This window comes from Aphidius gifuensis, linkage group LG5 (genome assembly GCF_014905175.1).
Source record: "Aphidius gifuensis isolate YNYX2018 linkage group LG5, ASM1490517v1, whole genome shotgun sequence".
Classification (NCBI taxonomy): domain Eukaryota; kingdom Metazoa; phylum Arthropoda; class Insecta; order Hymenoptera; family Braconidae; genus Aphidius; species Aphidius gifuensis.
Genome location: NC_057792.1, coordinates 15,909,338 through 15,923,026, shown reverse-complemented (window position 1 = coordinate 15,923,026; position 13,689 = coordinate 15,909,338). Strand labels below are relative to the sequence as shown.

General features: G+C 24.5%; 3 protein-coding genes across 9 annotated transcripts in view; 1 reads left to right on the top strand and 2 right to left on the bottom strand.

Annotated features, from left to right (window-relative positions):
* Positions 1-1,965: 1,965 nt before the first annotated feature.
* On the top strand, positions 1,966-3,162 carry LOC122857857 (short coiled-coil protein B). The gene is made up of 4 exons (XM_044160300.1): positions 1,966-2,498; positions 2,642-2,761; positions 2,850-2,936; positions 3,002-3,162. The coding sequence occupies exons 1-4, from the start codon at positions 2,420-2,422 to the stop codon at positions 3,142-3,144; spliced, it is 429 nt and encodes a 142-aa protein (XP_044016235.1). The 5' UTR covers positions 1,966-2,419; the 3' UTR covers positions 3,145-3,162.
* Positions 3,163-3,698: 536 nt separating this feature from the next.
* LOC122857856 (fibroblast growth factor 1-like) lies at positions 3,699-5,268 on the bottom strand. The gene is made up of 5 exons (XM_044160299.1): positions 5,134-5,268; positions 4,647-4,853; positions 4,209-4,399; positions 4,044-4,147; positions 3,699-3,901 (listed from the first exon to the last, which is right to left on the bottom strand). The coding sequence occupies exons 2-5, from the start codon at positions 4,844-4,846 to the stop codon at positions 3,713-3,715; spliced, it is 684 nt and encodes a 227-aa protein (XP_044016234.1). The 5' UTR covers positions 4,847-4,853; positions 5,134-5,268; the 3' UTR covers positions 3,699-3,712.
* A 743-nt stretch (positions 5,269-6,011) lies between these two features.
* The window catches only part of LOC122857855 (transcription factor SPT20 homolog), a 46,744-nt gene continuing 39,066 nt past the window's right edge, over positions 6,012-13,689 (bottom strand). For 3 of the 7 annotated variants that reach the window (XM_044160293.1, XM_044160291.1, XM_044160294.1), the window contains 12 exons: positions 13,176-13,565; positions 10,665-10,970; positions 10,102-10,329; positions 9,657-10,006; positions 8,773-9,175; positions 8,636-8,689; positions 8,217-8,545; positions 7,706-7,961; positions 7,291-7,490; positions 7,026-7,201; positions 6,798-6,962; positions 6,012-6,660 (listed from right to left, as the gene is read on the bottom strand). In XM_044160293.1, the coding sequence (XP_044016228.1) occupies positions 6,638-6,660; positions 6,798-6,962; positions 7,026-7,201; positions 7,291-7,490; positions 7,706-7,961; positions 8,217-8,545; positions 8,636-8,689; positions 8,773-9,175; positions 9,657-10,006; positions 10,102-10,329; positions 10,665-10,970; positions 13,176-13,565 (2,880 nt within the window). In that variant the 3' untranslated portion in view covers positions 6,012-6,637. The remainder of the gene's footprint in view (positions 6,661-6,797; positions 6,963-7,025; positions 7,202-7,290; positions 7,491-7,705; positions 7,962-8,216; positions 8,546-8,635; positions 8,690-8,772; positions 9,176-9,656; positions 10,007-10,101; positions 10,330-10,664; positions 10,971-13,175; positions 13,566-13,689) is intronic. The other 4 variants (XM_044160298.1, XM_044160297.1, XM_044160295.1 and 1 more) reach the window with 3 other exon arrangements.

The following is a 13,689-nucleotide window of genomic DNA, read 5'->3' as shown; positions in this document are numbered from 1 at the left end:
TATGCATGGATTGACGCCTCTACTTGGCTATTTGCTGAGAAAATTAACCGGATTCCATTGGATTATTGGAATATACCTTGACATTTTCTACATGGCTTTGCTGAGAAAATTTTATTGAATTATTGGAGACTACCTTATGACGTTTTCTACATGGCTTTGCTGAGATAAAATTTTATTGGATCATTGGGGTCCTTGACGATTTCTACATGGCTTAGCTGAAGTGAATTTTATTGGATTATTGGGGTCCACTTTGACGATTTCTACATGGCTTAGCTGAGAGGATTTAATTGGATTATTGGAGACTACCTGGACTACCTTTGAGAATTTTGCTGGTTGCTGTAATAAGGTAAGTTCCTCTAGATCGAAACTGACTAGTTGTAATTATTAACCTATCCCAGAAAAGTGCTTTAATATCCTTGAAGTTACAAAAAATGTATGCTATATTTTTTGAAGCTTCTTGTCGTTCCAAACTATATATTATTTGATTTGTTGTTTAAATTTATTTTGACTGATTTTTTTCATTAATTATATTTAATTTTTATTCCAAATTAAATGTCGTTAGTATAAAAGTCAAAATGAATTGACCCTGTCTTCCTCAAACAGAGTAGACGGGGGTGATTAGGATTTATTATTATCTATCGTGATAATTTATAATAGATAAATTATCACCCTTTTCCAATCCCGATGTATGTTAATATGTAAGGTTTTTTTATTTGATATTTTACGCACTTTTCCAATTACTAATGTTTTACTAATATTTCAGGATTTTGTTTTTCAGGATTTCAATTGTTTCAAGTTTTTTATGTTTGACATGATTTTAATATTTTGAAGATTTTATTTGTTTCAGAATTTTCAAGACTACGTCATCTGCTGTTCCTTGAGAATTATATTTCGAATACAAGAGGATCACTTATTCAAGATTGCATAGTAAACTGATGGCATACAGAAATCAAGCCTATAGAAATGTCTTATCACAGTGAGTGATAATGGCATAGTGAATTAAATTAAATTAAACTTGAAATGTCCTATCACAGTGAGCTGTGATAGTGGCATAGTGAATTAAATTAAATTAAACTTGAAATGTCCTATCACAGCAAGTGATAGTGGCATAGTGAATTAAATTAAATTAAACTTGAAATGCCCTATCACAGCGAGTGATAGTGGCATAGTGAATAAGCCGTCATTGTTTATATTTTTTTTTCGTTTTTTTATTTTAAATTTGCGTCGACTACTGATCAGTATTTGCTGCTATGCGAGCGCAATCGAAACATTTAAAACCGTTAATCGAAATAATTCTAGATACCGTGCGAAAAGCGTTTAATTAAAGTGGATTAGGTCTACTGGAGAAACCACTAATAAAAAAAAAACGAGTCAATGTCTTACCTCTTGGGTGGCTGGGAAAAGACACGCGGAAAATAATTAATAATTTATTTGTAATTTAATAATATTTAAAACCACATTTTATGGATTATATATATTTTTTTTTTACACTATTACCTGAGTAAACCTATTTGAATACATATATAATAAATCATTAACTAAAATTTGTTTTTATTTATTTTAGGCAAAAAAAAAAATTGAATAGAACATTTTATTTGATAAGAGAAATTAATGAGTTTGTTTTTTTCATAGCTGACATGATTTATCATTTATTTATTCCGGTTTTTCCAATTAGATTGTACAACATATGACGTATTAATATTTGATTTTTGACCTTTTTCCTTGATGATTTTTTGAATAATAGATATTATTTTTTTTTAAATGTTCTACTTATACTTCAAGTTCATTTGGAGTAAATATAAGACGGTCTTATTTATTTAACATTGCTGAACAATTTTAAAACATTAAATAATCTTTTTTTTTTCAGCACAAAATTCAAATAGAAAATTAATAATCCCGCTTTATTATACATCCAACATGGCGGCATTTCACAAAAAAACTTTTTTTCTATTTCAGCCATTTTGACATTTTAATTTACAAAAGGAAAACAAAAAAAATAACGAGTCATTTTTTTAATAGTAATCAGCAGATTATTGATATTAATTAACAAATTATTATTGATGCTAAAACAGTATTTATAAAGTAAAAAAAAAATAAAAAATTCAGTTGTAATTTGCGCCACTAGAGCCAAATGTCAGCCACTTTGGAGTCTTTGGAGTGTCATATTTGGAGCTGTCATAATATTTGGAGTGTCATATTTTTAATTTACAAATAAATAAATAAACATTAATTTATAAAACACAATAATTTACTACAATATATAATTATTAAACAAGTTATAAATTTAATATTAATTTTAGAAAAAAACAAAAAGGGAACAAAAGAATTTACCAAGTTGAAGAGAAAAAAATAATCAATAAAAATATTGTTAACAGTTTTACTGAATAATTGGAGTACTGAGAATATTATTGGCGACGTGATGTCTGCGTCAATGATGACTAACGATAAACTCCAGGAAGATATGAGCAGCATCCCCTTGGCTGATGATGATCCTCAAGGTAATTTAAATTTTAAAAATAAATAATAGCTGATGTTGATGTTAAAATAAATATGACCTACTTAGTTAATGATCCCACTATTATTAAAAATTATTTAATGAATCATTGTTTAATTATAAGCTAATATTGTTATTTTATTTCAGTGATTATTCCTGAGGAAGATATTCCAGACAATGACTCACATTTATCTGATCCATTTGGTCGAGGACGCAGTATGGATTCAATTCCATCAACTTTCACCAATGGAAGTTGTAGTCCAAATAGTATGTATTAATTATAAAATTAATCTTCAGTTATTTTCATAATGATAGTAACAATAATTTTAAACAATTTTTAAATATTTATCTTTAGGTTTAGATCCTGATATAAGCCCAGATGAACAAGAAGAAAAAGCAAGATTAATTACACAAGTTTTAGAATTACAAAATACACTTGATGGTAATGAAAATTATTATTTATTAAATACACATTATTTTTTATTAATTATTTTTTATTAATTTTAGATTTATCACAAAGAGTGGATAGTGTTAAAGAAGAAAATTTAAAATTACGTAGTGAAAATCAGGTTTTGGGACAATACATTGAAAATCTTATGTCTGCATCTAGTGTATTTCAATCAACAAGTCCAAAATCTAAAAAAAAGTAAATATATTTATTTGTTTATATTATCATATTTAATTTTATTATTTTTCTGTAATGAAATCATTTTTTTTTTTTTTTTAATGAAAATATTGAGCACTTATCCATGACAAATTGCTGATATTTAAATTGATATTTTAGCAATTACCAAAGATTTAAATTGCAATAAATAATTTACATATTTTTTACTGCCAGGTGTGCTTGATATTAATAAAAATAATAATTATATATTTATCTAATAATAAATCTCACAGTTGGATATAATTTTAAATTAAAAAATTATCTAAATGTTTGTAAATTTTATTTTAAATTTTACCATAAAAAAAAACGAAATAAATTCACTATTTTTTCTGTTTTTTAATAATTTTTTTTTTACTAAATTTAAAGATTTTAATTATAAATTTAATGTGAAATTATTATCATCATCAGCACAATACAGATAGCACAATTCCAAAAAGAATTAAATAAAAAAAAATGAATTCCATTGTAATTAAGTGACACAATGTTATAATTATTATAAATAAATAAATAATTTGTAAAACGACATGATCAATGAATTTTTACTGCTGATCTTATTAGCTTTTTCCAATAACTAAAAATTGGATTGCTTTTTGTCCCCAGACAGTTTTTCCTCCTGGTTTTGTTCTTCCATTTTTTTTTAGTCCAAGCCACCATCCTTCTGATGCATATTTGTGAGATCTAAATGCCTCATATGATCCAATACTCCACTGTTCCCACTCGGTGTTGTCTTTATCCTCCTTCATCTAGAAAAAACAATTTTCACTCAAATATTTTTGTTGATTGATGATCTTGTGATGAACAATCACAGCAATAAAATTATAATTTTTCAAAAAGCTATTTACAAATATATTTTGATGATAAATATTATTGTAATTTAAAATTTACCTCGCCATATAAATGTCCTTGTTTATTAAATGCCAAATAATGTCCAGTTTCTGGATTTTTAATTTTAATTATTCCAAGGGTAATATTAAATACTTGAAAATATCCTGAATAATAAAACAAATATATAAATTTTTTAAGCAATAAATTAGTAAATAAAAGAGTTACCAATTTGATCGTTGATATTGATAACACCACGAACACGACCAGCTGGTGAAATTGAAAGATGATAACCAGTTCGACAAAATAATTTAATTAATTCACATTTATATGCTGGATTTTGAATTGATTTACGAGGATCCCAAGCAACACAAGGACGTATTATTTCAAGAATGTCTTTTGTATCATAAACACCTTTCCTAAAAAATTAATATAAAGCCTTTACAATTTACACACTTGAAAATTGTACAGATAAATTAAATTACTATTATATTTTTAAGCATTTAAGCATTTAATAATTAATTTTATTTCTCTCAGTTAAATTTAATATTGAAATTATAATTGATTCATCAATTTAAACTGGGTCAATTAATTTTCTCATTGATCTAATTGACTGATAATTGAATAATTAATATTTATTAAAGTTTATTTTTAATTTTTACAAACCCATTTTCATCAAATGTCACTGTTGTTGTTGAGTGTCTTGTTGTATTACGTTTTATTCTTGTTTTTTTAATGTTATTATTTTTTTCATCACTTGATGAATTTGAATCATAACTATCATCAGTAGCTGAATCATCAATGTCACTTGATTCTTCATCACATGTTGGTGCTGTTTTATTTTCTTGTATCCAACGTAAACTCATATTGTCTCTGAAATTAATTATTTTTTAAACAAAATAAAACAAACTGTTTTTTTATATTTTATTTTTTGTTCTGCAGTGAGATCAAGTAGTGGTATATTGATGTTAATTTTTCGAAATAAAATATAACTGAGAATAATTAACAATTAGCGGTTGTTTCGGTCTGTTGATAAATACGGTAAAATATTTTAAATAGAAAGCAATGAATTTTCATTTTACTGTGTTTGTAATTTAAAAAAAAAAAAGATTAATTTTACGAATTTGGAAATTGCATTGTAATTTTAATTTACTTATTTATTTTGTTTATAATTTATAGATAAACAATTGTTGTTGTTATAATTGAATTATCACAATTTGAATAGAAAAACTTTTTTAATTGTTATAAAAATATTTATTGACGTTGGGTGAGATGAGACTGAATGTTAAATTAATACTGGACCTGATGTCTAGCTCGTTTTAAATACTCAATCGCCCACTCTGTAATTTTTTAATTCGTTCTGCACCGTTAAACTTTGTAATAAAGATGAATTTAAAAACGTGTAATAATAACTTCATCTATTTATAGATAAAATTGAAGCTTTTGTAAATATACAATACCAAAAACCAATAGATAAAATTAACTTGTATTGATCCCAAGTTCAATAACTCAATTATTTTTTTATTATTATTTTTCAAAATAGAATATAAATGCTTGCAAGTATCAAGGTCATCTGGTTAAAAATTCAATCAGTACTTGTTTTTATTCATCAATCAACTATCGAATATTTTGTTCATTATGAATTTTATTAATTCTCAGCAACATTGGGACAATGTAACTCATTCATTTCTTCATCAAACCATTAAGATAGCCTCTGAAATATTTAAAAAATTAATTATAAAATATAACTAAAATCATTGAAAATAAATTAATGCATATTTGGTTATTTTTTTGAAATACTATTGAACATTTATTTTTCAAATAATAATATAAAATTTCATTTTATTTATTTATTAACATGAAACATGACATTATACAATATATTTCACAAAATTATTTATCTATTTTTAATTAATTAACTTGACACTTTGATTTAAAACAATAAATTTTATTGTTTTTGCAATATTTTAAATTGCAAAAACAAATAAAGAAAAAAGAAAATTAATTTTTTCTATTGTAAATTATTTAACGTTATTATTCCCTCTTTTTACAACTAATAATTATATCAATAATATATTTAAAATAATATTACCTTTTATAAAATATTAATAATAAATCGTGATTTGAAATTATTCCAATAAACAACGAGTGTTAGAAACAAAATAATAATGAAAAAAACATTAAAATATATTTCTTCGTTTGACGTTTTTTTTTTTTGTTAATTTTAAAAAAATATCAACGAGAAAATATTTATTCTTGACCTTCTGTTAGTAGTTATAGTTGAGGCTTTTTTTTTTATAAATATCACAAATATATTTTACAGTAATATACACAATTGTTTTTTTTTTTTCGTTAAATTTATCAGCAATAAGATACTTTAATTGCCACTAAACTAATTACAATTTATTTACACGAAATATTGGAATATTTTGTATATTAATTTACATCAATAGAATATTATTTGTTTTCAATTTTAATTTTTGTTTATTTAACTAATTATGTACACGACATTGACATTTTCATTTTAAAAATGATAAAATTAAAATTTAAAACAAAAAAAGAACAATTATTATTTGATATATGAGCCTTAAAAAATATAGTTAAACTATATATTCAAGTATTTCAGCTTGGATCCCCCATAAGACTGGATATTTTATCTACACACAGCTAAACTTGACACCTGCAAGTTTAAATTGACTTTAATAACTTGAATAATAACTTTAATTAATAGAAAAAAAAAAGCTTTATATTGCTTTTAAATTGATTTATTTATTGTAATTAAATATTATAGTTAAATAAATATATTTTTTTTTGTACCGTCATCGCTTGAATAGCAATTATGGCAGTGAAGTTTGTGATTTCGTACGCGAACATCTGTTCCTATGAGTCCATCACCAAGTTTAATGTGACAAACACAACATTTAAAGCATTCCATGTGATAAAATAAACGAAGACTTTCAATAATCATTGCTGCACCTCGTCCTAAATTAATAAAAATAAAACTATATAAAGCTGTTTTTTTTTTATTATAAAATTATTATTTACCTAATTCATCACCACAATGTGAGCATTTTTTTTTTCCACTAACGCTGAGCATTTTTTCTTGTGAATCAATAGCAGAAGAATTTGTTGATTGATTAATTTTTTGATGCATCATTGCAACATGTTGAGGTCCATGATGAGCATTTGGCAAATGTTCTTGACTAACACTGTGCTCTAATCTTTATTATTAAAAAAAAAATAATTAGTTTAAAGTATTTTTTGGTTTATTTAATAATTTTTTTAAAAGTTTATAAATATATTTATTTACCTTCTACGTATTTGTGGTCGTTCTTGAGCTCTATTTTGCATTCTTTGAGTGAGTGTTTGAATGATAGAATCAGGTAACGGTTTACCATCAGACCTTGTTGGAGTTGCAATGTACGGAACAGATGTTCCCGTAACATGTTGTTGTGATTTTCTCACAGGTGAACGATGAATTTTCTCAGCAATTCTACGCTGTTCTGCTTCCTAAATAACAACATAATTATATAAAATTAAATAATAAATGCATCGTTGAATAATTTAAATATTATAACTACAAAAAAAATTGTAACTAAAATATTTAAAAATATAAAAAAAAATCATTCAACTAATTATTTAACAAATTAATTTAAAATATAACAATAAAATTTGTACAATGAAACCCAGTTTAGCATAAAAAAAAAACGAGATAACAAATTTACCTGAATAAGCCAATGCTGATAATTAAAATCCTGAACAACTCTTGGTCCATCACTTTTTCTTCTCTGTACCCACTGATCACTCTTGACAATTCTTGTTCTTGGAACAGCACTTAATGCTTGAAGTGTTTGTTTACTCATTTGTTGTTGCTGTTGTTGTTGGCCAGAATTAACAATTGATGCAACAGAAACACTGTGTCTCAATGTACAAGTGTCAACTTGTTGTGGAATATTATCAGCCGATGGAATTCTGCTATTTCTGTACATTTCAGAAGGCACAAGTTAACATAACTGATTTAAAAAAAAAAGCACATACAAGCAAAACGATGTCGAGTGTTATGCAAGTCACTTGTTAAATGAATGAACAGACCGGAAATTAAAGAGCAAATCTAATAGTACATATATTTCCTGGCTACACTCCATTGGAGGAGAACATTTTTACCAAATGACAATTAACTTTTTGCTTATATTTTATTATTTTTAATATTTAAAATTATTTTAAATAATAAAATACCTTATTGTTGCATCACGTTGAAGTTGATCAATCAATCTAAGTGGTTTTGCTGGTGGTGGTGGACGTCTACGTTGTTGCTGTTGTTGTTGAACATCTTGAAGTTGTAAATTTGGCATGGATGAACGATAATTCAAGGCAGATATATTCTGGTATGTTGGATTTGAATTATTTGGTGATGCATGAGCAACATCTTGCAATGATGCCCACTGTTCTTGTAGTTGTTCAGCAAGTTGTTGTTGTTTTTGTTCACGATATGCTAAATTTGTTTTTTGACGTTTTAATGCTTCTTGTTCAAGTTGTAGTAATTCACGCTCAACACGTAGTACTTCCTGAAAAAAAAATATTTAAAATATAAAATTATTTATTTACAAAATTATATTATATTTTTTAGAATAATTTTTAAAAATTAATCAACTTACCCCAGTTGCATAATCATCATCGTTATTATACTGAACTGCAGTTAAAATATTTTTCTATCAAAGAAAAAAATTAATTAATTAATACAATTGGTAAAATGTAATTTAATAATAAAAAATTAAATTATTAAAATACATACTTCTTGATCTTCCATTGATCTAGCTATTTCTTCTTGTCTAAGAATATCAACAGATCTTTTTTCTTGTTCAATAATCTCATCATGAATTCGTAACTGATCATTTTTAATTCTCAATTTTTGTTCTTCATCTCTTATTTTAATTTCTTCAATTTTTTGTATTTGCATTGTTATTTCTTGTTGTTGATGTTGATGTTGTTGTTCTTCCTCACGTAACATGTCTTCAGTATTTTCCATTATTCTTGTATTCTCATCATTCATTCGCATTGTCTCTTCTTCTTGACGATGTTGCATCTCAGTCTCATGTGCACGTTCACGTTCCAACTGCATTTTTTCCTCCTCAAGTTTACGAAGCTTGTGGGCTAGCTTCTCACCGATGTCACTGTGTTCCAAAATACTTTCACAACTTGTCCATCACCATACATAATTTTTTTTTTTTTTTTTTTTTCATTTATATTTAAACACTATTTTATTAACATTTATTTTATAATTTCAAAGTTTTTTTTTTTTGAAATAAATAGAAAAGTAATTACAGAAAAGTTTGTGGAAATTGGCAAAAAGTCAGTTTATTTTTTAAATAAGAAAGCAATTTTATCCTAAAAAGATAGCTTTATTTAACTGACAATTAAATTTTTTAACATTCTACAACAATATATATATTTTTCTACTTTAAAAATTTAAATAGCACCCATACACCGATAATAATAATAATAATATTATAAAGAAAATATTTTAATATTAATAAATAAATTTGTAGATAATATTTGGAATTTTAGCATGAAATAAACAGAATAGTAGAAGTGAAAAGATAGATATTCCAATAACTGTGATGATTTTAATATAATTTTGTTTGTTTGTTTTTTTGTTTTGTTGTTTTATAATTCTACCTGTTTTGTTCACGATCATTTCCATAACGCCATTGTTCTTCCTTCTCAAGTACTTCAATAATTTCACGTTCTTTTTTAGTTATTTCATCTTCTTCAGATGATGTTACACTTGCACCAAATGGTTCACTACTTTGACGACTATGTTGTGACATATCTGGACTAACTGGTTGTTTAACCCAATCTTGACCAAGTTCAACACCAGAATCTCTTTCATGACTTGAATCTTGTTCATAATTACTATCAGTATCATATGAACGACGATGTAATTGTTCGATTCTTCTTTCTTCAGCTAATATTGATGCCATATTTGGTGGTTTTGCCAAACTAAATTCCAAATCATCATCGTTTATCTGTTAAATTTAAATATTTTCATAAATATAATTTAATAAGACACATGTATTATGCTAAGTGGCTATTAATATTTAATTTTAAATGATTTATTTACCCCTTCAATACCAAGAAAATCAGAACGTCTTGTACGTAATTCTTTTTTAATTCGACGTGTTGAATTTAAACGTTTTAATGGTTCAATTTGTTGGTTTTCATCATCACTAAAATCAGTTGGTGGAGGTGGTGGTTTCTCTTTTGGTGGTTCAATTGTACTTGGTGGTCCCAGTGGAAATGACAAACTTGTTACTATTTCTTCATCACTGGTCATATTATATTGAGGTATCTGTTACGAAACAAAAAATAAATTTATAAAATATATATTTTATAATTAATTTCAAGAAAATAAAAAATTATATTTTTTATTTATAGATTTATCACTTTTTTTTTTTTTTTATTGTTATCTTACGTTGAATAAAAAAAAAAAAAAACCTTCATTGAGTTATAAAAAAAATTTCTTATCAGTTGGAAATATTAAAAATGATTTTGGATTTTTTTTTTTTCTTTTTCAACATTAAGTTGAGTTGTAAAAAAAATATATATATATAATGTAATATTATTTAGATGAATTTAATTAATTTTAAATAATGAAAATTAAATATATTTAAATAATCAACTCACTTGTTGAGACATTGACGTCAATGATTCATTAAAATTCATGATATTTGCTTGTAAAATTGGTGAATTAAAATTTAAATGATTAATTTCATTTTCACAAATTTTATCAATAATATTATCATGATTATTTGTTGATGAAATATCAATTGGCATGTTTATTGAAATTAATGATTCAACAGTATGACTTGAAACTGGCAGCTCACAAACTCGTGGTACTTCTTCTTGCTCGACTGACGACGTTATTTCAACTGGCAGCTCAACCAACGTTTCATCGACTTCCTTGTCCCCACAACCGATAACAATCGATTCCTACAAACGTAAAAAAAATATATAAAAAATATAGATTATCATCAAAATACATTTCTCATAAATTTCTTATTATTTACTTTTTTTTTCATTTCAAAACACAAATAATTTCGTAACGCTACATTCTATGCAAATTTTTATTTAAAAAAAAAAAAAAGTTATAAAAGTTTCTGGATTCATTCAATGGATCTAATCAAATTCCAGGTGTGTCAGATTTAAATCTCATACTAACAATTGCATGCAATTTGATTTATTGTCCAATTTCATGGCATTTTATTATTCAAAAAAATATTCAAACCAAAAAAATAATAAATAAATAAAAACATCATCTAAATTTCAACAAAACAAATTACTTTTTTTTTAAAAAAATAAACAATAATTTTTTTTTATTAAATTTATTAAGTGTCAAATGAAATGTTGACAATGTGTTGTATTTTTTTAAAATGACAAATGGAAGTTAATGAAGGTCGTGTGTCAATAAATTAGAAAAAAGCCAAACAATAAGATAAGCAGCACAAACATCTACATAAAAATTGTAAAAAAAAAAAATATATATTTATGACAATAGCAAGATTAAAGTATATATAAATTTAAAATTATGAATAAATAAATAAATAAATCATGCAAGTGTGAAACGCAGTATCATCACGTGCTGCAATTGAGCATATGCCGGAAAAATAATAGCTTGTTTATTTCAACATGTGATGATGATAATTATAAAAATATAAAAAAACATATCAACAACATCTGCTGTACCTTATTATTTCATAGATATCATAGTTTTGAATAATGATGACACTGATGATTATTAATTTCCTCGTTTTGTTTATTTATTTATGTAATTTTTTTTCTAAAAGCTGATTATATTGATTAATAAATCAATATTTTAATCAACAGATTATTCAGTAATCTCCATAGAGGTTTTATTTTTACAATAAAAAATTAATATGAATATTAAATCTTGATGTTAAATGATAAAATTAAACAAATTAAACAAAAAAAAATGTCGTTAAATAAAGACCAAAGTTTATCACTTGATAAGATAGTAAAAAACATAATTTTCATTATTTTTTTTTTTACTATTTTTATAGATCATTTAAATAACTTGTTATTATATTTTTTTTTGCATACAATTTTTTTTGCAATTTAAATTTAATTGTTAATTTAAAAAATAATAAATTAGTTTTATTAAAAATTATTATCAGGTTAATGAATAATTAAAGATGACAAAAAAAAAAAAAAAAAAACAATTTATTTTCTTTATATATAGAATATATTTTTTAGTAGTTATTATTATTTAATAAGGTTGCTACAATTTATGACAACAACCTACTAATATTATAATTTATGCTTTAAGCATTAATACACCTTGAAATAAATAAATAAAATACATTGGCAGATTTATATGTATATTAATTTCCTCTTTAACATATGTGAGGAAAGAAAGTAAATTATTAATTGAGGATTTGGAGGACAATTCCAGTATTTATCACAATATTATCCTGAATATAATCTACGTGGTTGTTTTTTTTTAATTTTTATTATTCTTCATGTCAGCAAGTTCTAAACAATTGCTCTATTTACATTTTTAATAATTATTTTTCAACTGGATAAATACGAGGTTTATCTACTATTGGCAGTTTTTAAATAATTATTTTACTGAATAATATAGGCCTGTATTTATTTACAAATAATCATGAGCAAAATTAAAGAAATAAAACACGGTTGTTCCAATTTAATATTGTAAATTTCGATTTAGAAAATTACACAAGAATATTTGCCAATTATTAAAACAAAAATTATCGATAGCTTTTTATATTTTTAACATGAAAAAATTAATAATTACGTTGTCAAGGAATAAACTAATTAAAAAAACGAAAAAGATAAACAAGAAAATATATATATTAGAATAATTTGATGAATATCAACAAATTGAGTTGTAGTTTAATCAAAAAAAAAAAAATTAGAAAAGGCGTTTAAACAAGAAAATCCAATTAAAAATCGATTAACAAATCTTGATTTATGAATTTTCATGTAATCTTGATAAATATAAATGGAACAACCGGTCTTGATGATAAAAATAAAAAATAATAATCAATGCAATCAAGATTTTTGTTGTTCATTGCTTCTAACATCATCAACCATGATAAATGGTGTGACAATTGTCGGTGATGTTTCACCCTGTGGTACAATAATTTTTTCGCATACCTCAATTATCGTACGTCTTCTTTCACAATAATTATCAACATTTTTTCTATCCATTTGTTTATCATCATCTTGTATTTTAATCGACGTACATTTATTTGTTAATTTTTGATTAAATATTTCTTGTAAATTATTTTTTTCACTTGTTGTTGATGTTGATAATAATGTCGTTGTTGTTGAATTATTATTATTTTTCGTTGATGTTGGTATTTTCGATGGTTTATTATCATTTAATTTAATACTATCATTAATTGGTGGATTTTTACGTGGTGGTATTCTTGGACTTTGATAAATAACTGTACGACCATTTGTTGTTTTATGACATGATGAAGATTTATATGAATAATCAAGATGAGATTTGTTAGTCGACATGATTCCAGTAACAGCAGTATCCTGGATAATAAATTTAAAAAAATACCAAGACCAAGTGTTAAACATTATACCCACAACCATTAAATAAATAATATATTTTAATATAAAAGCATTATTTAATAATAATAGTAATATTGAAAAAACT